At 37.4% G+C, this 27,238-nt stretch overlaps 1 protein-coding gene across 4 annotated transcripts in view; it reads right to left on the minus strand.

Moving 5' to 3' along the window:
- The window catches only part of fgf14 (fibroblast growth factor 14), a 101,434-nt gene that overhangs the window by 30,445 nt on the left and 43,751 nt on the right, over positions 1 to 27,238 (minus strand). For 3 of the 4 annotated variants that reach the window (XM_043249191.1, XM_043249189.1, XM_043249192.1), the window contains one exon: positions 1,896 to 2,006. In XM_043249191.1, the coding sequence (XP_043105126.1) occupies positions 1,896 to 2,006 (111 nt within the window). Of the gene's footprint in view, positions 1 to 1,895; positions 2,007 to 9,482; positions 10,826 to 27,238 lie in introns of those variants that run through there. The other variant, XM_043249190.1, reaches the window with a different exon arrangement.

Raw genomic sequence — 27,238 nt, forward strand, 5'->3', positions numbered from 1 at the left:
GCATAGAAGGCTAGCGATTGGAGGCAGTAGTAGTGCGTGGCAGATTTAATGGATCTTTTGTTGTTGGTGCAGCTCTTCGGTCTTGTTAGGTAACGGCCATTGTTTGTACTGGAGGGGAGTAACAGCCTAGCTGGTGACACTAAGTGCATCCAAAGGGGTGATTTAAACCTACAGTGTAATGAACTCACTTCAACTCACTGGTAATTGGCAGAGATCCCGGGGTGCTTGAATGAAAATGATTTCAGAAAAGCCCTGGTCTGGAAGACTCTGGTGTGGCAAAATATGAGTGGGATGGTTACATCAAAGTGAGTTTCTGGAAGTGCTCCACGGGCACACTGGAACAGATTCTTACAAGGCCACAAAATGGACTTTGCATCCTTGTCTTTCAAAGAGAGCATGATATCGAATGCCATTTCATGCCCTTTAATTTTTTTTTCTTCTGCTTCTCTGTATCTCCATCCCTCTATCCATATTTGGGTTTGCAACTTACAGAATTTATAGAAATATCTGATCCTACAAAATCTAAGCAAATGTTTTTGGGTTTTTTTATTTGTTTGTTTTTTAAGAAGCATTTTTCACACAAAATCAAATGATCATGATCAATGTCTCAAATTATTGTTTCCACTTAACGTTTGCTTTGACAATTTGTTATCCAATTTATTCAAGTTAATTGTAGCCTAATTGTTAAAAAATGTCCAGATTCCTTTTGGATTATCTACATTTGGTTTTGCGATAAAATAATTACATATAATTAACATAAATAACAGATTTTAACTATATTTTCAAAGCAAGTGGACTTAAGTATCCAAATTTTTCTGACTTATTGTAGTACATTTAGAGTATTTTTTTTGTTATATGTGACCCTGGACCACAAAAAATAGTCTCTAGAAGTCACTGGGGTATATTTGTAGATATAACCAAAATTACATTGTATGGTTCAAAATTATTCCTTTTTTCTTCTATGTCAAAAATCATTAGGATATTAAGTAAAGATTATGTTTCATAAATACATTTTATAAATTCTCTACCGTAATTAATGTAAAACACAATTTTTTATTATTAATATGCATTGCTAAGAACTTCATTTAGACAATTTTAAAGGTGATTTTCTCAGTATTTTAATATTGTTGCACATTTAGATTCCAGATATTGAAACTGTAGTATCTTGGCTAAATGTTGTGCTATCCATACATCAATGGAGAGCTTATTTATTCATCTTTTAGGTGATGTATAAATCTCACAATTGACACTTATGGCTGGTTTTGTGGTCCAGGGTCACATATTTGGGTTTCTATAAACAGCTAATATTAATTACCTAAAATGTAAGATTTCTTTAGGAAAGAAAACTCTTACTGCCGTTGTTAGATTACTTAAGGAAAACTTTAATTCCATTCGAAAAAAATTAGTGTACCTAAAAAATACCAACTCTACAGTTGTTTTCTGCATTTGCGAAGGTGTGCTTTTTAGTGTCACAAATGTCAAGTGTCATCTTCTCTCACAGTATGTGACTGACAGAGAGCCCTCTGAGTGTCACTCTGTCAGTACAGCTACATATTAAAATCAAATTAAGCAGCTGGCCTGAAGCATTTGAAAAGCAGGCCCAGTAGAGGCTAATAATACACCACTGCCTCCTGAGTTATCACCTCACATGCACACACACATCTCCCCAAGGAACAGACTACTGCCATATCAGCAACAGTGATAACTACAGAAAATGAAACAGTAACAGTGATTTTAAAAGTGTGTAGTAAAAGTAATGATATGCATTTGAGCACACTTTTTAAGTGTAGCTGTAGCATTTTGTGCACCAGAATTATCAATCCATTCCTTTTGAAACACGTTCATGTTTTGATTATTTATTGTGTGCAATGACGATGAAATTAGTGGGAACTCACAAGAATTACTACTGTCATCCTTAGTCCCATCAAGAGATCCATCTGGGTTCATCTGCAAGTAGTATCCCTGCCTGCAATATAACCTGGTCACTATACCCTTGAGCTGGGGATCTGTGGAGAAAGACAGAAAACATTTAATAATTAACAAAACACTTCTTATAAACTACATTCTACAGACACTACAAATACTTGTGTAAGTTTATGCATTCTACCAATACATGTAAAGAAAAAATGTAAAGTTACAGTCAACCCAAAAATGTCATCATGTATTCACCCTCATGTCAATCCAACCCTGTATGCATTTCTTCCTTCTACAGAACACAAAAGATATTTTGAAGAACACTGTGAATCAAGCAACATTGGAGTCCACAGTATTGACAAAATATCTTGCTTTATGCTCCACAGAACTAAGAAAGTGCTGTTCAGAGACTTTAATATAAAATAGACTCTAAAGCGCCCTCTTTAGCCAGGCCTGATAAAGATGTATCTTGACTAGGTGGTGTCAAATTCCATTAATAATAATAATAATAATATAAAGCATATTGTTACATTAATATGATGACATAACTGTAAAGCAGTAGAGTAATTGATACAAAAATAATGAAACGTGATATCAACAGGGAGCTTACATGAACATGAGTCATCACGTAAAAAGTTTGAGCAGCACTGTAATCTGATTGCTAAACAGAAGGGGATGGTTTAATGATTACACATTTTCTGTGCACAAATTGTCACAGGTCTGTTTTTGAACAGAATTTAATTGGATTTTTGAATACCGTACAGTAAAATAACAACAAAGTAAAAGGTGTCAACGTCTGTGTTGAGTAGACATCGTTTTGTTTAGTTTTTTACATCTGAGTGAAAATCTAAAGAAAATAACAAACCAAAGAATGTTGTCCTCTACATCAGAGTTCATACGCATAGAGCTACACTGTTTTTCAAGATGTGTTTGCTCTGAGGTACTGTATCGCTAATGGAATATCAGATGTGTGCATACTAGACGGTGGTAATTCAAAAAGACACACACCAGCAGTTTGCACTGTTGGAACCCATCTAAACACAGCAGATATGCGGTGGAGGAGCATTAAAAATCAGTTACAAGCATTCACACTAAACTATCTCGTTTCAAGTCTTCTGAAGCATTGATCCAGGTTTCACATCAATAGTTGTGTCTTCAAATAAATCACAATGTACAAAGTCTGAATATTCAGACATCAGATGAAATTGTGTCTCACAAAGAAAAAAAATCTGAAAGGTTTGGAACAATGTGAGGGAGAGTAAATGAAAAGAACATAAATTTTGGGGGAAATACCCTTTAAAATTGTAAATGTACTCTGCACAAATTGTAAAACAATAGTGTAAAAACAACAAAACATACTACCGTTGGTTGTCTAACTCTGGAGAGACTGGATTGTGCTTTAGCAAACACTGCTTGGGGGTAATCACATAAATAGATGCGAGTGACACCAATTTCAAGAGACAGGAAGGAAAAACAGGATTTCTTACAGCATAAAATGCCGTAGCCTAATTTGGCTATAAGGGTCTCCTGTGATACACTTAACCAGCCTTGCTTTGCTTAACTCCAGGCTGGTAAACAAATAACTGCCTTGTCATATTGATGTAGGTACAATGCTGCTGTTTACTGTTGGCCTGCTGCCCTGGATTTGCCTGTTTTAGGCCAGGGTATAACTGAAGAAGCTGGCACATCAAAGGTGGAGAGAGAAAACCAATGAGAGGGTGAGAGAGAAGAACAAAAGAAGAAAGGAGAGGACGAGTTTAAAGGGAAAGAGAGATACAAAGAATGCTAATCACAGTGGTGCTTTATGATATCTGCCTCCACCTACACAGTGATACTGCTGAGACAGCATCCTGAGACGCTTAAAGACAGCAAAGAGCTCCCAAGCATTTACTTACAGAAAAAAAAAACCCCACAAAGAACAATCAAAGAGATGGGCATGAGCTATGGTTGCATAAACATCCCTAAATGTACGCATGCAATATTTAGAAGATGTAACGAAGATTTGAATACATTTTTGAAGAAAATGTAAGTGGTGCATGCCCATGTAAAAATCACCACCATAAGATGCAAGGATCTTACTAGATGTGGGTTTTAAACGTGTTCAGACTTTTTTTTTTGCATGTTGCTTTTCAGTTGTTAAGGTGTTCTGAGTGGTTCCCAAGGTGTTGATATCTGTTGCTGAGTGCTCTGTGTTGTTTTGCATGTTGCTAAGTAATAGATTGGATGTTCTGAGTGGTGCTAGGCATAGACATATATAGATGCCCCGTTGGACCGCTCCAGGCACGTAGGTGTGGTCGCCATGTTGGAACGGTGAACTTGACGTCATTCACCATACTGTAGGTTCACACAGAGCCGTTGTGTGCAGGATTGTGGCATCTTTCAAATATTCAGTGATTATATGATGAAAGACGTCAAGTCAAGACCACTACAATATGGCGGACGTCTTACGCGTCGCAGCCCATAGAAACACATAAGTATCTACATATATATATAGGTATATATATATATATATATATATATATATATATATATATATATATATATATATACACACACATACACATTTAAATATATATGGTATTAGGGCTTTGCTAGAGTGATATGGCTGGTCGCTGGACCAAGTCAAAAGAGACAACCTTAGAGTGTCTTTGATATACTGGCTTTGTTTTTGTTTTAGTAAATCTATTATTGGATTTTTTTATTGTCTGTGAAAAATTATGGAAAAGTAATAGAACAAGTCTCTTTTATCTCCACATAATAGAAAAGCTAAATCAATCTAAATAAATCACATCCAGAAAATCTATTAAGTGCATTAATGGAACATACAGAACATACATCTCTCCCCCTCTTTTTCCATGAAATTACTTAAGGACTATTTACAAATTTTTATGGGTATTCAAAACTGTTTGAGTTCATATTTTGCTAGTTTTATATCTTTGTACATGCAATGGAAGTCAGTAGGTTTCAGTGTTATTGTTCTTCAAAATACGATTTGAATGCTAAAAGAATTTTAATTTATAATCATATATTATATTAATTTTGCCACACTAAGTGTAAAGAATCAAGCATTGCGACATTTGAAAGAGAGACAGACAGGTTGCGGTAGCTTTGGAGGGGGTAGCGGTGGGCATGTCTCACTGAACACGGCACCAGCTGCAGACTTAACCACATGTGATTGACCCACTATAGACTTTCAGGCACAGGAGAAGGGCTTTTCCAGGTTTCGTAAGCACACTCACAATAGTCACAGTCACAGGAAAGACTGAGAAAGGGCTACTATTACATTATATATTGGAACGACTAGTTTTTATGAAATTCATACACTCTTCTACAAATATTGATCACATTTTATAAGAACAATATTGCAAGAAATAAGCTGTATATATATATATATATATATATATATATATATATATATATATATATATATATATATATATATATATATACACACATACACTTCCTCATACAAATATAAAGTACATATAAAAATAAATCTAAATACATGCATGTAGACACACACACACTATACTTCTCACTTCCATAAATAACAATGAATATCACTTTGTATATCACTATGTGGTGGAACGTGGCAGAAGTCAAACGTGCAAAACCAAAAAGTAATTTAGTCATTATAGGCGAATTGACATCAAGCTCAGTAATTTACACAGTCAAGAACAAGCACCACCTTACACTCAAGACTAAAGGAGGCGCTATGCACTTTCAGTCAGAACTAATTGAGTGTATACAAGATTCATCAGACTTTTTAATGAGACTTAGCATAGAGAGATTAAAAGCTAGTCTCCACTGGTGGTCTTCCATTCCACTGAGCATTCTAATTGGACGCAAAACGTAACGTCCAAACAGCGTGTTGAACCATGTCTTGCCGGGAAGAATCTCTGTCATATTTATCATTTATCCGGATAATAAGCTTCAGAGCACTGAACTTTCACAGCGGATTAATGCAGAAGCACAAAAAGACAATAAACACTGCAAAACAATCTAATTTCTTTGAACTTAATTGATAAAGATGACTAAATGATTTCTGAACCCTTCCTGGCTCGCTACATGCTTTTAGCGAGACTTGAATACAAGGTTAGTGTTGTTCTACGTTTTGCTATATAAGAACCTTCCACCTACTAAATTTATAAATTGAGTTTGCAGCAGGGCATTTTAGTAAGCAATCACTTCACAACAATGTTTATTTTTTCATGGCCACGGGACATAAAATGTCCTGTGGAGTAAAAAGGGTAAAAATTGCTACATGGCAGCACTCTGAGATGCAATCAAACTGATAACCTCCCTGTTTTGAACAAAGCGATTTTAAATAAATGAAAGATGCACTTGATTTTACCCGCTTGATGGAGACCTTTCATGTCTGGAGATTTTTTTCTGAGGTCATGGACATTAACAAACAACTCAGCCTCCACATTGTATTTGAATCGCGCCATTCATATATCAGACATGGACGGCTCAAAATGGCATATGGGTCCAGCAACCAAATTAACTGTAATAAATATACCAACAGTCATTCAATTTCAATGTCTGATCTATAGGCAAACTTATTCAACCTTTATTCTGAGATACATATATACCGGCCAACTGCAAATAAAGTAATTTGCAGTTGTACAACTGTTTTTTGCCAGATTGTACAATATCACCATATTGAAATCTTGGGTAAAGGGTGAAACAGACTGTGCATGAACAACTGTCAGAGTGTATAATGTACATTTTAGCTAAGACTTTGGTAACAGGTGACAGCACTGACTATGCATTTAAAGTTAATTGTCTGTGTCCATTTTTACATGTTAAATTGAAAATGTACCTGACAAAACCAAAGCAAGATCTTGTGTAGAAAATATTTGCTTGAAAATATTAAGACATTTGTGTTCTCTCTCTCTCTCTCTCTCACACACACACACACACACACACACACACACACACACACACACACACACACACACACACACATATATATATATATATATATATATATATATATATATATATATATGATCATCTGCTCTTACTATAGATCCTTCATTTAATTTTGCCGTATGTGCCAAGAATGATTCCTAAAATTTGTCTTTGACGACGCAAATCAATCAATCAAGACAAAAACCAAAAAAGTAAAGTCAGTTTAGTTGGGCCTATTATTCACACATTTATAGAACTCTCTAATAATCGGCGATAATCTTGAATCAATGCAACATAACACAGAGGATGCCAACATACAGAATTACCATATAAGAATTACCAAGATAAAATATACTAAGTTTCTACAAAGTATAAACATTTTCCTATAAAGCTGCGTTGCAATGATTTGAATCAGAAAAAGCGCTATATAAATAAACTTGAATTGAACTGAACTGAAAAACGATCTGGTCATGTCAATGGCTTGTCAATAACAGCATTCTGCTTGAGAGTCTAGAAAGCCAAATAAATCAATGTGAAACAGTATATAAGGACTGGTCTTTGTTTAATGTTTTTGGTTATTGTGCTGGCCAAATGATAAAGAAAAAACAAAGGCTTGAGGTCCACACTAGCACCATTATTATCATCATAATTGCTTATTTTGCCAGAGATCTGATAAACCTAAGGGACATTGAAAATACTCTTGAGCAAGTTTTTTTTTTTTTTAACTACTGTCTTCTCTGATTTCTTTTACTACACTGCCACAAGGCAAATAGCTAAGTTCATGGTCTGCACATGTTTTTCCATACTCAGGGGAATATTCCTATTGTCTGCACGTCACGACCTAAAAGTCAGAGTTAAAATGGAGACGAATGTAGCATCTCACTGCCTTGCATGATGGGAAGCTATGCTCAAAGTGTCCTTCCTGTGACCACTACTGAATTACCAACACGAAACTAACCATTATTTCTCCTGAGCACACACATGTGAAAGAACCTATGAGGGTGGGCAGGCTAATGCTCAGCTTCACAGAGCCCCTGGTGAGCCCTCAAGGCTGTGAAAATGCTCACTGAAGATTTTGTAAATCTAGCTGCAATGGGAAATTAATGAGGTAAATCCCAGGGGGTGCTCCGTCAAAAGTAACTCAGGCAACAACGCAACAGGCAACAGGACTCAAAAGAGGCCGTCCGACCAGCTGTGAACACTGGTAGTCATCTTAAACAGCAAATGCTTAAAGACAACTTAATGTTTTCAATTCACCGTGTGTAATTGTAAATAGCGACGATGGGGTAAACTTGACTTACAAGCCTTTAAGAAACAGCTTTGCGAAAAAGTTAACACTGGGAGTGTGAGGGGAGGCCATGAGCTGTTCACCATCTGTAATAAGATGGCCGTCACAGGTGCACGTTAGCCGAGACGTTGCAGGGCTAATTCATCACTCTCAGTTTCTCCTGGCAACAGCTACATCTTTTACTCACTACTTTTTTGTGCAAGATTCCCCTCTGGACATCTCTGACAGGTACCATGATGTACAGTATTCCAAATCACCACCTCTATTATAGTTTTATCAGACTGTAACTCATATATTGGATAAGCTGCCGGCCTACAATGTTTTTTTGTTTGTTTGTTTCGTTTTAAATAATAATTTTTGCTTGCAGGCCAAAAACGCACACACAACACGTGTAGATTTTCTGATTCTAAAAATGAGTATATAATTATATAATTACACATTAACATATTAATTATATGATTGCCCTGCGGTGACTGTCGATTTATAATATTGTTTGTCTCCTGAAAAAAAAATATTGATTTGTCGTCTTATCATTTTTTTGATATTTTCTAAAGCCACCTTGCATGCTATAAAATTTTTAAAATGGCAATATGAATATGATACATGAAAATAAAATTTAAAAAAGTATCGTCGTACAAGAAACACATTTAGAATAAATCTTTAAGTCACATCATGATTTCATTTTTCATCTGAACAGGTCTCCATTACTGTTGGGGTGACAGAAAGACTGCTTTTATTTTAATCTTACCTAAACTGAATATTTGGCATTTCTATTAAGATAAGCTGTCATTGGATGTTGTTTACAGATGATGTGATAACATTTTTTCCCCTGCAACACGTTGGGCACCTGCTGCTTTACTTGCATTCATGAAACGTGCCAATAATTCAACATCAACACCTCCCAAGGGTACAGCAAAGATAGAGAGGCTGCCAAATCTCAGAATATTTCAAACAAAGCGTATATATCTAGTCTGAATCAAAACGATATTCAGCTGATATATGTGGCCTTCAATGGTGGAATAGAATTGCTTTGAGAAATATTTTCAAAAGTATGACGTACATAGATTTAAGCTGAATATGTGGTCTCATTGCTGACTGGTCTTACTACATATTTAACAATTTGCGTTAAAAAATTTGAGATTTGAAGGCTGATGGGGAAAAAAAAGGCAGTCTGTCAAAGAAATCTGTCAAGACACAACACAAGTCTATGCAAACCCTATCAGCTATTCTCGTCAAGATAAACAGCAGTTCCGTGCCGTGAGTCCCTTGTTGTCAGAGCTGAATGTGAAAATGAAATGTGGGCGTATATTATCTCAAGACATTAAACATAGCATAGACTTCTTATGTACGGAACTTCCCACACCTTGTCGTCGTAGTCTGCGTTTCCTGAGGCCGAAGATTCGCACTTTGGAGAAGATGTCGACCAGGTTCCCGTTGCAAAGCCCTTTATTCTTATTGGGGCTTTTTCTCCTTCTGTTGGTGGATGGTCGGTCTATATGCTGCTCCCGTGCCTGTCTCTTCTGGCGGATCAAACCGCTGGCAATCGCCGCTGCCATGTCTCAAAAACAGGGCTGTTGAACTCCTTACACACAAAGCACAGACAACAACAACAAACCGCCCGATCTGTCTCAATTATTGTCCCATTTTTGCGACTGTTTCTGTGCTCTGCCCTCGGAAACGCACGGATGATGATCAAAGATATCCACACATCACGACGGGCGAAATAAGACACTGAATTAGCATAATGAATACAAAGGTGAAGTGTTACTCAACTGTCCGTATTTCACATGTTGTCCGATTTTCATTTCGAATTCAGGCGGCTCGCGGGTGACTTTTCATTCCTGATTTTTCACAACCCTTTTCGTAAAATGGTTATCACATGAGTTGCCCGGCTCCTCCAAAATACAGAACGTGAAAATATATTCACGGCACGCCTGAGAGTCTCTCTGATCCGTCACTTTCCTTGGTTTATCTCTGACCCGGTCCTGGTGAAATTCAGCACCCTGGGCAGCGACGTCCACTCCCGGAGTCTGAGCAAACAAAGCGTTTTTCGTTCTGAGCTGTCAAGCGGAGAAACGCGACCACCTTCGTCTCCCAGGTGGAGCCCTGCGACTACACATATTCATATGTCTCACATATTTACCAAGTTTAGCGGATATCCACGCCGGTTCCGTTCAAACGTCCACTCATCTTGAGAATAACCGACGGCGTAACGACGGTGAGTTCAGGTAAGTTTGAACGAAGGTGTTTATTGTTGATAAGGGATCTCCTCAGACGATCACTCCCCATTCAGTCTCATGTTCTAGGTCGCGTGGTTTTTCAGTAACGATGCGCGTTTTTTCCTTTTCTAAAGCAGCGTGTCTTCTGAGGGAGAAATGTAAGCAACACCGAGCGGCTCCGATGAGGATGACGTCTGCCCGGTGTGACAGGAACGAACAAATAAATAAACTCAAATAAAAAAGTCTTTCCCCGAAGCGGGAGTACACAAATGTGCAGCATAAGTGCTAGCGTTAGACAGGAAAGAAAACGTATTCAAGAAATGCTCCTCTTCATCCTTCAGCTCGAGCTCATTTAGCGTCTCCAGCCGTTTGGAGCGAGTGAGGCGCACGCGCTTCCCGCCTCAGCCTCATAGATCAACGGCATCAACAAGTCTTAACGACCACGCGCTTCCCGCCTCAGCCTCACAGATCATCAACAAGTCTTAACGACAAACTCCTCCTTTGCCATCCTTTCGAAGACGAGAAAAACCCACCCTTATGTCCCTATATATTTGTACACGAGCCGATTCAAACCGTGCCGATGAAAGCCTTTATATATTTCAAAATATGAATTATCTAATAGAATTTTTTTTTAAAACAGCCAACTGTTTACAGAAGCTGGTAGACAGGCGTTTTTTAAACACTATAAATATATTCAGATGCCAGTGTTTCTAATCATTCTCAATCCCGATAACGGAGATACGCGCTTCACTTATTTGTGTGTGTTAACAACAATGAAGCACGTATTTATAAGAGACGTGTTTATGTGCATCTCTAAGAAATTAATTTCACACAACTCCACCGACACGCCCCACGAGTGCAAAATGAAGCAGGTCTACATCACACCTCTGAGGTGCTACCGAGACCCCCAGTGTTTTAGGCGAACACACCTATGTAACGCATTGTATGGATGAGTGCCTGCTTTTTGCCGTAGGCCCACATTTATCTGTCGCCTGTTTCTTTAATCATATGGTAATGAGTGTTGCGATAAGGGCTGGGGTGCCAATTTAATATCATGCCCCAATAACACAGAGTATTTTCTCATTTAGATTAATATCGCCAGAGAAACACAATCACAGAGGAGGAATTAAAAAAAAAGAAAAACTCAAGAGGGCCATCTGCTGTTTGTCGCTGCAATGAAATATTCAGTCTTTCATCCCCCTGCTGTTTTTCAACCCCTTCCACCCAAATAGACTGGCGATGTGAGTCTGGGGTGGCATTTCCAAACCAGACACTGCTTGGTCAGATTAAAGAAGAAATACAAAATATGTGTATTCACTCAATAAAATATATTAACTCTAAGAACGTACACGCTTTCATGCAAAATTACATTTTGCATTAAGATGGAAGAAATTAGCTTATTAGCATGCCAGAATAAATCATGTGAGCACCACACTGTTAAAATAATGAGAGTTTAAGCTGTCTGCATCATTGCCGGTGATGCAGGCACTGCAGTTTGCGCAGCCGCCAGCAGCGGACACTGTCAGCTTAACTATGACTCCATTTATTTACAATAGCACAGACAGATCACTAGCTTTCATGCACAAGCCATAAACATAAAGGCTTCTGTACTTCATTCACATTCTTCATTCAAACATGTAGCCTATGAATCCAAAGGACTTTTTGAACGTACGTTATAGTTATGATGGGAAACACTATATAGCCTAGTGCAATAATGTTTGTAAATTTATTCCAGCTTAAAAAAAGCTGCTAATAAATGCAAATGTAAATTACAGTGAGGAGCATATTACAGCTTAAACAGAGGTATTACAGTCTGACAACATGACTTTGTGTACAGAAAGAGAACGAGGTTAAGTGGAAAAAAACAGTAATGAACGAGTCTGCGGTACAAACTACCAAAACCCCCCCAAAAAAAACAGAAAGAACATGCCCGTGGCGTAATATGAGTTCCTGAGTCTCTGTACTGAAATGAATACAAAACTGGATCTTTTCCCTTTCTAATTATCATCTTCGGTGTATGGCAGGAAAGTTTACGCTTCAGAAGCATTTACTCAAAATAAAAGGTAGCGTTCAGATGGCGAATGGGCTACACGGCAAAAACCAATGACAAAAAGATAAAACCAAATAGCAAACAAGTATTAAATTCTGTCTGAACTTCCACACATAAGTGATTACTATATTTCTATTAAAAAACACAATTGCGCTGTCATGAATATACGAGTGTGCACATACCTACATGCTTTTTCCTTCTGAATGTATGAGACTCCATAGCAAACCCATTGCAGCTTCAGCCGAGGTAACAGCGCATTTCCCTGCCTGGCTGTCAATGACACGGCCCCATTTATAGGGTCTATACTCACAGATAACATTATTAGTTAAGATCTGCCCCAAACAATTGCTGTTCAGCCAGCTTAGGCGATCTCCGCAGAGATTTCAGAGACAAATGTAAAAAAAAAACCCTAAAAAACAGTTTTTCATTTTGAACTTTTAATAATGAGGACGTGCTGAGATGAACTGTTTTACTCAAGTTTACCTAGAGTTTAATGTGGAGGCACCCATGCGAACAGCAGAGCTCAAAGATCATAAGAGAACAGATGTGTAATTCAGTAGAAGCACTTTTGATGTAGAACTAATTAACTGCTACATAAATGTGAGCCAACTTGAGCCTCCCTCGCTGTCCTCCACCTGGTCTTTTATGAACATTAGCTGTCAAGATGAATGAAACATGGCCATTCTGGTAAAAGCCATACGATACAATACATGCAAAAATCAAAGAGAACGGAGGCTAGCCTTTAAAAAAAAAAAAAAAAACACAAGATGACTGCAGCTTCTGTTTTATACAAATGCAGTACTCTGAAGCTGTCCACATATCAAAGGGAAAAAGATGGATGAGATAGCATTGGCAGGGAATAAGAACTGCAAATTCACCAAAGCCCAGTGGAGCGATACAAAAAGGAAAACTACATCTTACTTCAAGAAATGTCACAGCAGACAGAGACACCAAATAAACAAGTTGATCGTTGTATCACTATGGAAGGCTTTAGGGCCGTCTGGTTTTTATTAGCTGTCGTGATGACAGCAGTTGTAAATTGGACTTAACGTCACGCACGCCGGGACGAAAGGAAAACAGGAGATTTAGCGCTTTGTTTAAATCAAATTGTTTCACACTGTTGGGGTGGGAGAGAGAGCTTAATTTAATAGAGGAGATGGTAATGATTTTTGGTTAGTGTTGACATTGGGTTTAATAGGCTTGGTGAAATGTCACTGTTCTGAGAAGCTGAAGACACTGAGGAAGACGTCGAATGTGGCAATGAATGGAGTTTTTTGCAGAGAAATCTCACCATGCCGTACTGCAATGGCTTTAGCTAAAAAAATTAAAAAAGCAGACTAGAACAAATCACAGGATTAAAAGGAAAATGAGAAACGAGTTTTCTGCCTAAATGGCAGAGAATAACTTTCTCTCTCATATCGAGGGAATTATTGGATAAGACATCAAAAGAGAGACATTTAAAGAAAACAATCTCATGCTTTCATGTTCCTGATAGCTTTTTTTTCTCCTGCTGCAAATAAAGAAAAATTATATTGAGAAATTATGGGTCTCATAAACAACACTAAAGCAATTGTAATTCTGGTGATATTTTGTCTGAAAAACATGGGTATTTCCTGAATGACATTACTATATTTCTCTCACTATTTTGCATGCAATATGTTTACTGTGCACAGTTTGAAAATGTTCTGTTTGCATTGAAAGACCTACTACAGTTGGCAAAATATGCTATACACAAGGATTTTATATCCCACAATGCAGTGCACTCAACTTCACCTTCCACTTCCAATACGATAAGAAGTGAAGACATGTTTACACAAAGCATTAAAAACACAAAACATTCATATTTTCTTTCCAAAATGCTAATTATAAGATATATAACCTGCAAAATTAAACACACAGCAAAGAGAGATCATGTGTTAACAAAGTTTTAGTCTGCTGCTTTAAACATTTATTACTGCATATTCTTTACAAATCCGTGCATGTTTGTGTACAAAAATGTGGTATACGCTATAAAATAAACTCTAAAAATTAAAAGATCTAACATGCCTGTATTGAATTCATAGAACCCGATTCACTCACTTTAAGTAAAATTCCAAAACTCATTTGCATTGCTTGTACGTACAAGTCAGTCTTGTTCTGTGTTATGAAAAACTGCTAAAAGTGACAAGTCCCTAAATCAAGCTAAAAGCCAATGACAGACAAGCACCTGTGTTGAATCAAATTGCAGATTAATGAGATGAGAACAAAGGGATCTAGCAAATCAATACAAGTCTGTTTGAGCTTGAGGGTTTTGCCATTAAGCCTGACATTTAAATATCAACAACAGATCTCATTACATAGGTGAGAATGTCAAATGTATCCTAATGTAGTAAAATGAGCAAGATTGCTTCCCTGAAAACAACCACACATATTCTTAAAACTACAGCCATTTTATCATGGGCTAAAATGGGTTGTGCTACACAACCATTAAATCAAAACACATTACTTTATATTGTTATATCATTATTATTCATATTGGTGCTCATATAGGGTTAGGGGTTATCCAAGACGTTTTGCAGAACCAAGCACCACACACATTTTACTATACAAAGTTAGCTTCTTTTTTTTATCACTGGCACAAGGTAGCAGCCTCGGTACTTGCGAACACTGGGAATTCTGTCTTACTAAAAACTCTGACACCTTCGGATGTGTAAAGTGCCATTGTGATTTCCTAAAGTAATTTTCAGTTGTGATTTCTCACTGACCAGAAAGAAGCGGGGAATTCTGAGAGTGGTAAAAGGTTTCATGACATGACCGAAATTGCAGGGGCTTTTTTTTATACCGAAAATGTCATCGGTTTATAGGCACCGCTGACATGCGCTCCGTATTATACTGAAAAAAGCAGTGCTCAGTCATGTACAGCGCTTCAGTTTTGCCTCATCACTGACCCCTGAACAGTGTTAGCAGAGTGAATTTCTCATAACACTGTGAGAGAGATAAGTCTAAATGACAGAGAAGAACACGACGCATCACACGCCATTACTCCCACCAGGGGATGGGAAATGCCAGGATGAGCTGCAAAGAGATGGATATAGACAGAGCTTCTCCCTGAACAACAGTTAAAAATTCTGCTCACATCTCTGCCTGTCCTTTGATCCGGTTTTAAGTATGCAACATTCAAAAGTGTCTTGTCAGCAGCGGAGCAAAAAAAAAAAAAAAAAAAACACTCATCCGAGAAAGCCTGGGCAGAGACTGTGAATTTAAATGAGTTGATTCTCTGCCTGGAAAGCCCTCTTTTTTTCTTGTCTGTGAGAGAGAGGAGGGAAGGACTCTGCAAAGTAATCTCCCCGTGGAAACCCAAGGGACCTCCGAGCACACAAAATGGGCCAAAAGTGAATAGCCTTGAGAAACCTCTGGAATGATAATTATGTTCAGTTCAGTTGAAGTTAAAGCACCACTATAAAGACCTTCGTGCAATTTAAAATGTGCTAATTTGAGTTTTAGGGAACATCTGGGTCCAGTGCCCATTCGTTGCGAGCTACTAAGCTGTTCGGCTGCAGTCACCTTATCTGAGATCAGTGTTTCACACACAGCTCTGTTTTTGCAGGAAGGAGCTGCTAATTATATGCATATAAATAATAAATGATACAGACAGCACTGAATTTAATGATAATAAGTGAGTCAGATGTTGATTAATCAGCTCTGAATGAGTATTAAGGTTTTATATTGCGTTACTTAACTGCAAAAGGCTCAGCTCTTAAGAAACAATTGCTCATGAATAAGCCTACACTGATCACATAGTTTCTTTATGATTCAGAAAAAGAACTGGCTGACTGGGCCAGGCTGCTAGTAGGGTATTCTTGACTTAAAAAATTACATAATACTTGTTACACTGTATATGTTTTCAGTTTAAAAAACAGACCAAAAGAGTAAACTGAACTATTGTGTACACTGGTATGTAAAAAAAAAGATGGATAACTTAAATAATAAAGAACTTTTTACACTGTGCACTTTCAGATTTAAAATTTGCTGGATGTTTTTATTCACTTTGAGCAGTGAATGAAAACATGAAAGGTCATCTTCCATAATAAATATCCATAATAGGAGCACTTTAAACCACAAAGAAGTCCGATTGTACACATGTTGTGTTTAAGCACAAGAGATGTTTGTTTGATGTTGATGTTACCATTATTTTATTCTTTAAAAAATTCGTTATTGCATTGTACTTGCGCTGAAGGTTCAGTGCTAGAGGAGTGACTCATCGGCTGAAAAGTGGTCCAGGAAACACTGACTGACATCAACAGTCATATTATGTTGAACTGCTATTTCCGCATCATTCTCTCTGATAAAAGCCAAATGCTGTCATCTCGAACTGAAGCCAAAGGGTAAAATGTAGCCTGCCTATAGCCTGTAGTAATGTGAGCTTTTCAAACAAGATCACAGACTTTCAAGAAAGACTGTGAAAAAGTGAGAATGCCCTGATAGGAGAAGTTGGCGCACAGGAAACGTCCCTTCAGTACATATCGTCCGCAGTGTATTTGCTCCCACACACCACATGCTGTGGCCTGTTTCTTGCACTGGCCGGAACCAAATAACAACAAGAACACACCCACCTAAAATCTTAACAAAAGCCTGCGGGACACCCACACAAACCCCTACAAATAAAACACACACACGTAATTCAAAATGGCAAAATCTGTAAACTTGAGAAACAGAGACAGCGACAGAATAAGCTGGAGGGAGAGAGACACATCAGTGCTCCCAACAATTCATGAGATAAATGGGATTTCTATTAGGTACATCCATTGAATGCTAATACCAAGCAAGCTGCTTAGTCTAATGCCCATCCCTAATCTGAACCTTTTTCTCTGGACTGCCTGTTTCAGCATTTACATGGAAAATCCCTGTTGGTCAACTTACTATAGTGCAAGGTTTTTTTTTTCCCCCACTCGAGTTCGTCCGCCTTCATGATGGATGATTTTAGGATTTGTTCCCTTGGCTTAAATGAAATGCATAATGAATTCACACACTGACAACATATATTTGTTATAGTGATTTCCATTTTGAATGACGGGCAAATTATAATGTGTTAGAAACACATGGCAGTTGACTCAATATTCTTCTGAGGAAGGTTCATGAATCTCTCATGAACAGCCTTAAACAGGCCTTGTTCCATTCGTCAGTGTCGCTATGCAGAGAAGCAGAAGAAGTGACTCAAAGCACGTACACACACAGGCCTTATCAGGGCTGAAATCTTTTCAGCTGACCTGAAACCTACTTAAAAATTAATACCGCCTGAATTAAATCACTGTGTTGTAATTCTATACCGAAGCGATGCTCATTTAAAATTAGCAAAACCGCAGATCAATAGGAACTGTACTTTTGTTGCCCACTTATATATCACTTTCCTTGAAAACTGATCTGGAATGCCTAACAATGAGAAATCTTACGCTACGTCAACAAAAACCCTGTGCAGACTGTCAGTCGGGTTAATGCTAATGCACTGGTTTTTGTGTCAGAAAGACAACAGTGAACAATATTTCTCCTTTTGCAATCCACAAAATAAAGTCATATGATTTTGGAACAACATTATTGTGAAAAAAAAAAAAAAAATGATTAGATAATTGTACTATTGAACATATATAATCTTACTCTCAGCAACCACAGATTTAATCAATAACACTTTATAATAAATTAAATTAAAATTTCCACTAAAATTGCAATTATATAAGTTAAAAATATTTAAGAAAATTCTGTAAGACCTTACAAAAGTATTTAATGGTAACGCTTTCGAGTAGGATTCATTAGTTAACATGGACTAAGAACGAACCATATATTGAATTCAATGTATTAACTGAATTATTTTACTAATGCATTATTAAATCACAAGTTGTGTTTGTTAACAGTAGTTAATGCTCTGCGGACTAACATGAACAAACAAAGAACAACTGCATTAAATAACATTATTAACAAAAATTAATAAATAGTTTAAATGTATTGCAATAAATCATAGTTTATGTTAGTTAATACATTAAATAATGTAATGACACATTTTTGTAGCGTTTCACATTTAATTTGTTAACATTAGCTAACCTGAATGAACAATGAACAATACCTCTGCAGAATTTGTGATGAATAATTATTTAATATTTATTAATAATCTTAACTGATGTTAATAGTAATATGTTTATTACATAATGTTAACAAATGTCAATAGCTTATTTTAAAAAATATTTGACAATTTGAACTCTAATTGCATGAATTAATTTTAAACTAATCCATGAATTACTCTGTCAAATGTCAAAAGTTCTCAGAGGGGCCTGTGGAAAAAAAAACCTGAACTTTTCACATGAATGAAAGAGATCTGACATGAATGAAAGTGATTTAACATTAGCAACTCAGTGCAGTAAGACAGAAAGACTACATGTCACATGTTGATCACCGACGCTTATGTTTCATAATCCAAAAGCATTCACGCTACATCATTTATACACTCATTTATCTTGACCTCCACAAATTAAAGAGATTCAATGCTTTCGCCTCCCTGCAGAGGAACCTTAAGAGTCCTGCAGAGTCTTGAAAAACTGCTGACCAGTTGCTAAAAACCAAGGGAAGGTCAGCTGCAGAGAACACGGAGACAAAGACCGGCTCTGGACCCTTCTCATCAGCCGGGAAAACAGATTAGCTGTCTAGCATCTGGCCTACAGCAGGCAGAAGTGCACGTAATACCGTTAGTGATCGTAGCACAGGTGCGAACTAAGATGCCTTCACCGTCAACACTTCCACAGTTAGTATCTCCAGAAAGCGTGCGATAACCCTGACACACTCTGTTCTACACACTGCTTGTTTGCTGTGTGTGTACAACCAGGGCAAACACAAACCAGCCATTATGCATCCGTGATAAACTCTCTCTGACATATTTACAGCAAACAGATTCTCCCTTGAAGGAAAACACACATTTAAATGTCATTCCCAAAACAGACACAGCGCAACACTGGATATCTGAAGCTCTCAGATCCATATCCCACAATCCCCAGAGAGAAAGAGAGAATATCTGTGAAAGGATTGTTTATTTGATACTCAAGGCTAGGAAAACAAAACTTCAAACAATTACTATACAGTTCAATAAAATATTTGACACTGCATAAAATAAGTAAAGCTTACAACTCTCAACTTTGAATCAGCGGTGCTTGTTATGGCAGAGACAAATTTTTTACTTTAAACCCATGTAACTTTCCTTCTTCTATGGAATACAAAATGAGAAATTCTGTAAACTGAGTTTGCACTCTGTGCTCTTTCCATACATGATGAATGGAATAGAATGGATGGCAACACTTAAAGCCTTTATGTATAATGAATTACAAAAGTAGAGGTAAGTAGATTTAATACGTTAATTATGCTCTCATCAATAATTATAACCACAGTTAATACTTTATAACACTCATCAATTCATTGTTACGTTATGCATTTAAATTCAGTTAGAATTATTTACAACAAGATATAATGTATTACTAACCTTTATAATGCATTATACATAAAGGCTTTAAGTACAGTGTTATGGAATGCACTTTTCCAGCTTAAAAAGATACAAAAGCATCATAAATGTGATCCATATGACTTCTGCACTATATTCCTTCTGAAATCACACAAAAAGATTTCATTAAGTCGGGCCAGTCTGATTTGTGAAAAAATCATTATGATTTGTGAAGGAATAAACAGTTTCACAGAAGCTCTCATGCAAGTGCAGTTCTATCTGAATTTTAAGTGAATATTGACTTAAAATTTGATCTGTTGCTCTCACGAAGTCATCATTCAGCTTCAGAAGTCATTTTAGAACCTGGTCCTCATTTACTTGCGATATATTGAAAAGAATAACCAAAATCTTTAAAAATTCTACTGTTATGTTTCATAAAATGAAGGTCAACGGTTTGATTAAACATGAAAGTAACCAAATAATGATTTTTGTATGAAATGTCCCTTAAATCGTGTTGCCGAATGACTAAACCTTTATTGCCATGATACTAGAATACACATAGACAAAAAAAAAAATCATCAAAGGAACCGGTTGAGAGCAGACACAACAGGAATTCATGAGCAATGATGCAAGGTGCCTAAATCTAAATCGAAAGGTAAAGTAATACGGAAAAGGTATGGTGCTGCAAAATGCATTTAGCTGAAGTGCTTGATGGAAAATTGAAAACAGAAAAAGCTGCAACAGCTTTTAAAGTAACAGCACGCAGACCTGAACAGTTAATGCTCGAAAATGTTTGTTTTTGGTGGCGATGAATGTTTGTTTTATGCTATGCTGTTATAAAACCACAAGAGGGAGGTCAAGAGCGCAGCAGAGACCAGCTTGGTGATATCATTGAGAAATCAGACAAACAGCAAAATGTGGCTAAACAATCCCTCATGACAGCCATTATCCGATATGTCACACTGTAATGACTCTTTCAGCCTTATAGCTGAATCATGAACACAATACAAGTGACAACAGTCATCATAATATCCCAAACACAATCTTAGCTGCTTAACAGACCCCATCATAGTTTGTCAACTTATCTAGAAATGCTCTTATTGTACCTCAGCAGTTTCTAAGTCTTATGTATTGATCTAACAGACGTGTTGCAAATACCTTATTTGACTGAAAACGAGCATACTAATGAACAACAAAGGCAAACAAAGCAGATTAAAAAAAACTCCTGCCAGGCATTTATGTACGCATTTAAGACAGCAAAGATGCCCTCAAGTGGTCAGATGGGGCTACTTCAAGATTTAAGTCAGAGGGGGAAAAAGATCACTGCAGAGACCGCAAACAGTTCCTCATTGATTTAATCATAGCACGTAAAACACAGCACTGACCTGTGAAAGACATTTAGCCACAGTTTAAACACACATGCTCACTGCAAACAAACAAAAGAGATGTCAGGTATTCATGCATTTTAAAATGCCATCAAATGCAACGCACCCTGACACTTTTAGAAACAGGAAACATCTGGTACGGAGCTGGATGACATGCTTCCTGTGAACTGCTGCAGGCGCCATTTCTCACATTCAGAACCATTAGGTAACGCCGCTGTGTCCTGGCCGACAGAGCTGCGTGCGGTGAAATGCAGATTGATCTATTGTCCTTTCCTCACCCTGCGATGACATCATCAGCAAGAAGATCTTTTGGTGCATGTCATTAGGGAGTGTATTATTTCACTTCCAAAAGTTACGTAATACAGACGGCTCTCCGTAGGTGCTCACTGCTCTGAACCACAGCATGGATTACAGCCTGAAGCCAAACGCGATCCGATATGAGTGCAAGTGCATGTTTGTGTGTGTGTGTGTGTGTCACGGCCCAAATGACTACATGCATACTGTGCAACACTGTCACAAAGACAGTGAGAGAATGAAAAGCTTTATTTGATATGAAGGTGAGAAGGACAGCTTGATCCTATTGCAAGACGGGAATTCAAAGAGAACTATCTGTTAACCTTGTCATTCATTACGCACATCAGCATTTTTAATTGATCCAACTATAGCCGATGCATGTTTAATCCGCCTTCTAATCATGTAGTTAATAGGTTTATGAATTCATCTTCCTCTCACGCATGATGTCCCCTTCTCATCCCAATATTAACAAGGTCACCTAGTTATACAAAGCACTTTTGACTGCCTTTGGTGATTAAAGATTACTTTGTTTAAAATGAAAATCACAATGATTTTGTGTGAGGAAAAGTTATTTGTTGGAAAAGATTTATTCTCTGCTGTTCTGCAGCCTTTAAATCTCATACGTGTTTGCACAAATTCTGGTTTTTTTTATTGCTCTGTTCCTTCAGAAAACTTGGGAACCGTAGCCCACTTCAAGCTTTGAATTTCTGCGAATATTTTCTAATGGCATTTAATTGTCAAGACAGTGAATCGATGTCGAAAGGTTCGACTTTGGAAAGAAAAATAAATAGACTAGAATATACACCCAGATGAAGTCTTTATAACAATACTTACAGATATGTCATCGTTATTAAAAAAGCCAATTAATACATACAAATGAAAGACAAGGAAAACCGGTTCAATATTACACTATTAACACAGTTAACACATTTAAGCTAATTTAGGTTCCAGTAAGCCAAATATTACATAATAGAGGACAAAATAGAACACTTTAAATTGATTACCAAAATTTTAATTTCTGAGGAAAAAAAATTCTATTGACAATAATGTAACGTGTAATATGTGATGTATGAGGTACGATTATGCACAGCTCAAACAGAAACCAAGCAGCTTTCTATTGCTCAGTTTGCACAGACAATTTGTTGCGAATCCTGTTTTTGCAAATCATTTACAAAATTTGTGATTGTAATCTCTTAAAAAGACCAATCACCAAATAACCAAACAATAGCAAATGTGACCGCACATTTACTCATATAAAAGACTGGACAAACTCTATGCATTTTAAAGCCTCTTAATCTGTGTCTCGATTCAAATACCACATTCTTCAAAAGGCTACATTCGAAGATTGAATGTGTGACAGCGGGGCAAACAAAGGTTGTTTCAATTCTAAGGTGAAATGTGTCTTTTGATTGCTGAACAATGAAAAATACAAACTACAGACTTTCAAAAGATTCATTGTGTGCCAGAAAATGCTAGATTATACTTTTAAATTGTAAAAGTATTAGGTTTTAACTAAATCAAATACCTATGGGTACCATAAAAAAAAAAACAATAATAAAAAGAAAAAAACTTTACAATGCTGAGTTCTGTCTTGCTTAGATGCAATTTTACTAATAGTCATTCAAGCATGCTGTTAAGCATGTTTTGTTTTCATAGTGTTGAATATAACTTAGTATAAATATTACTGCCGCTCATCGACAGCAGCTGTCACAGTTGCTAGGCAGCGAGATCGATACACCATAGGCTAGACCGTCCCATTTAACAACCCTTTGTTTTGAACTTCGCGGCCTTCAAACGCGTGGCGTTAGCCTAGCAATGTGCTATTACCAAACTCTGTTTCAATCAGGAGAGAGTCGCATCTTTTCTTCAATCATTTATTTGTGTTGTGTGCAAAGTTGCTTCCGAGTAGAACGTTCCGAATCGGTCATTTAGGAGGTATATATTGGAAGGTAGGTTTTGGAACAGAGCTAAGCTATCTTGACTGTGAGGATCTATTGTTCTCTATCCTGAACAGTTACAGGCTACAGGGTTAATATAATGACAAGAGCAGACATCTTAAAAGTTCAATTTAGAGATTGGAGGACATCTTTCAGGATGGAGAAAGAGTGGTAATAGAGCATGACAGGACACATCCATTTCACAGGAGACAGCAGAAAGAGAGAGAAGAAAGAAACAAAGAAAAAGACAAATGTAACAGCGTTCGTGTTGTCTACTCCACCAGGTATGTGACCTTTTAGCACTAGCTATATATAGCCCAGTGCCAGAGGGGGAAAAAGGCGGGTTTTGTCCTCTCTCTTTCTTTCCCCGCCTCCTCTGTCCAAGTCTCTTTGACATGTGGTCAATTCTAGCGAAAGCAAGTCTTATTGACAGGCTTAAATGAGATTGCTTCCACTCATCTATCTTGAGTAAAGATCCATTGGCATTCTTCTTTAGCCACAAGTACAGGATGCCCACCAGGCTGTGATTTACAACACAAACCCATCAGCTGACATCCAGTGCTTTTCAGTGGACGTCTCTTTCCACACAAATCATTTTTTAAAACGGTTCATAAATCACTTGATACCCGATAGCCTATTTGAGACACTGTTCCAGGGACGGCAAGACAAAAGAAGCATCTTTATCACATAAATTTAAAAGGGCGATAGTACATTGATTGCGTGATCTTTTCAGTATCGCTATTTTTGTTGCTCATATTTGGGGCAAGGGATTTGAACAAACCCCTAACCGCAAATGTCCACTGACGCATAGTAAGCAGAGATGAGCGGGTGTTTCCAATTCATTCTTTATGGGTGGCAAGCTTGTGCAGAGGATTGTAGGATGGACAGCTGAGCGGAGCAAGTGGTAAAAAACTGAGAAACGCCTGCAAATGAGAGCTAAGGCTGGGTAGCATCCATTTGCTGTGGTCAGTCACAGACCCGGAACACCTATGGGTTTCGGTAATGGTTCCCGCATATGTATTCTTCAACTAATTCAAGCAAAATACCATACTAAAATGCATTGCTTCCAATATCCAGCTCCATGGCAATGACTCTTTTAAGCAGGTTATTTAAATTAATAGTATAGTGCAACAAGAATAAAGTAATTGACAAACAATTGATCAAGAAACATTATTATTAATATATTATATTAAGATGTTAATATATATATTTTTCCTCACTTTATTTTGATTTTCTCCACCTGAGAAGATTACACTATAATTACAGATTATAATGTCTGAAGAATAGTAGAATGATTTTTAACGTACTTATTCCATGCAAATAAAAAGCAACTATTGAATATTGTTGTGTAATATATGGTTAATATAAAACTATACATTTACAGTAGAGTAAGAATATATTCTAAGAGAATGCGGTTTTATTTTAAAAAGAGAAGAGAAGAGAAGAGAAGAGAAAGAGAAGAGAAGAGAAGAGAAGAGAAGAGAAACCTAAAAAAATGGTAAGCAGTAAGCACAACTGTTTATCATTATGATAATTTAACAGTGGAGTTGCTTTTTTGTTTTTAAAAATAATTTCTTAAAAGTACAAAAAAATATTCAAACAAGTAATCAGAATCAAAGAAATAATCATCAAAAGCATAATATTTCTTACAATTCCAATTCCATTCCTGCTTGTAACACCCTAGTAAAGACTTGCGCAGGCCCAACAAATCCGGTTGATATAGCGTCTGTGGTTTAAGAGTTCTGAATGGAGGAGTGGTGTTTGGCTGAAAGCGGCTCTCAAGTCTACAGCAGCTCTGGAGTGATCAGATGCAAGTCTGAGTGTGAGCGACAGACGCCAACAGATCTGGGATTCCCCAGTTTACCGATTCTCCACACGTTCCCTCTGCCTGACTCTCCTCCGCCCACTCTCTCCCTCTTCTCTCTTTCTCTCTCATCCTTTCAAAAGATAAAGGTGAAAGTCATGATGCAGTGGGAGACCACCGTTGTTAGGTAACAGTCTGCGAAGCTCCCTAAAGACTCACATAGACGGTTTATGGCCACATCGCTCCACAGGTGCATCCATACTGCATCAACACGCTCAAACGCGCGCACACACACAAATAATCTTCACGGTAACGTTGGCCTCCAGTGGGGCGTCTGCACTCTAGATGCCTGCAAGCACGCACTCGCTGTTTACCCATAATGCATCAGTAAAGGTCAAATGCTATAAACTTCAGCCTGCTATTCCTAGAACCCCTCTATTTATGACCGTCTCCATCTACAAGGCCTGCTCTGAGCAGGTCGACAAAAAAATACTAACGCAGCCAATTTAACACTTCCTCATGCAGAAAGCTGCCAAGCAGGGCTGGAGTAAAAGAGAAGGCGTGAATGCATGTGTGTTTGGTGGGAGGTCTTTACGATGGGCTTCCGACAGTTCGCAGCAGCAGAGAAAATGTCCCCTGTAAATTTTTACTCATGAATGATTAATCTTTTCATGACCGAATGGGCAATATGGCTTGAGGACGAGGCCTTTTAAACCTCCATCCCACTTAGACTGCCATAATATAAACCTGCGTGTCCTGTGGGCTTGACCTCCTTTGAACAAATGCCCAGGTTCAGGCACTGGGGAGGATCTAGCTGCAATATTTCTGCTAGCATTACTCAATCAGGACGGATTGCACCAACCCACCATCAGATGATTAAATACCCTAAAGAATCCTGCGATGCTGTAATAGATCAAAGGAAACGCAATCAAGGAAGCCATCTGTCCACCACCTTTTTCTGTGTCCTGTACTGGGGCGCAGTATTAGCGCTGTACTGTACAAAAGCATCTGTTCGGAACGCTCCTGTTTCTGTAGTTTTAGCATTCTGGCAGAGTTTACACAGCTAAATGAATGACTGCATCAGATCCACTGATGGTTTCTGCCAATAAGGATCTAAATAAGCCGGAGAGTGATATAAGAGAGTGGATGGATCAATCTTAAAATGCACATTCAATTAAAGTTACTCACCAAAGTGTTACAGTGGGTCCAACAACTGAGAGCTGTCAAGAAGGATAGCTACTACTGAATGCTGTCTAAATATTAGTCTGCTCTCACTCTTGAGGTAAGACTGGTTTGGTTTTCCCTCTCTCGCTCTCTCTCTGCCTGTAATGTCTCCTCTGTCCTGATGGCAAAAAGAAAAAAAAAAGAAAGAAAGTGTGCCATCTGATTGATGCGGCACAGTCTATATAGCAAATAGTGGATGGGTTTATTAGCGGACAGGAGAGTTGACCAACCAATTTTTCACAAAAGAAAAGCCCTGACCAAATCGTTATTTTTTTTTGCTTGTTTTTGAAAGATTTTGCTCAACCAACAGCATCTATTTGCTCAAAATACAGTAGCAACATTAATGCTGTGAAATATTACAAACGTTACATAAATGTCTTAACATTTCAGGCCTGAATTATTCATCTCAGTTTATTTATTTAAATTTTCTTATTTTATTTTACCCAATAATTTTAAACGGAATTTAAACTGAGAATATATCCTTTAATTTATTGTAAACCTGTAATTAAGTCATGTCGTAAACAATTGACAAGTGGCATAATGTTGTGTTTATATTTTTATATGAAAGTTTTGTTTTATTGCTCTTCTTTAATAAAAAAAATTGTTTTACTATTAATCATTTCAATAAAAAAAATGCACCATTATATATAGTTTTACACCTTCTCTCGCGATTCTTTTTTTTTTCTGTTTCTTTAATGTATAGTATCTATTCAACGTTTGTTTCAAAGCGCTTTACCGCAAAATGCACATAAT

This window comes from Puntigrus tetrazona, chromosome 9 (assembly GCF_018831695.1).
Source record: "Puntigrus tetrazona isolate hp1 chromosome 9, ASM1883169v1, whole genome shotgun sequence".
NCBI classification, from domain to species: Eukaryota; Metazoa; Chordata; class Actinopteri; order Cypriniformes; family Cyprinidae; genus Puntigrus; species Puntigrus tetrazona.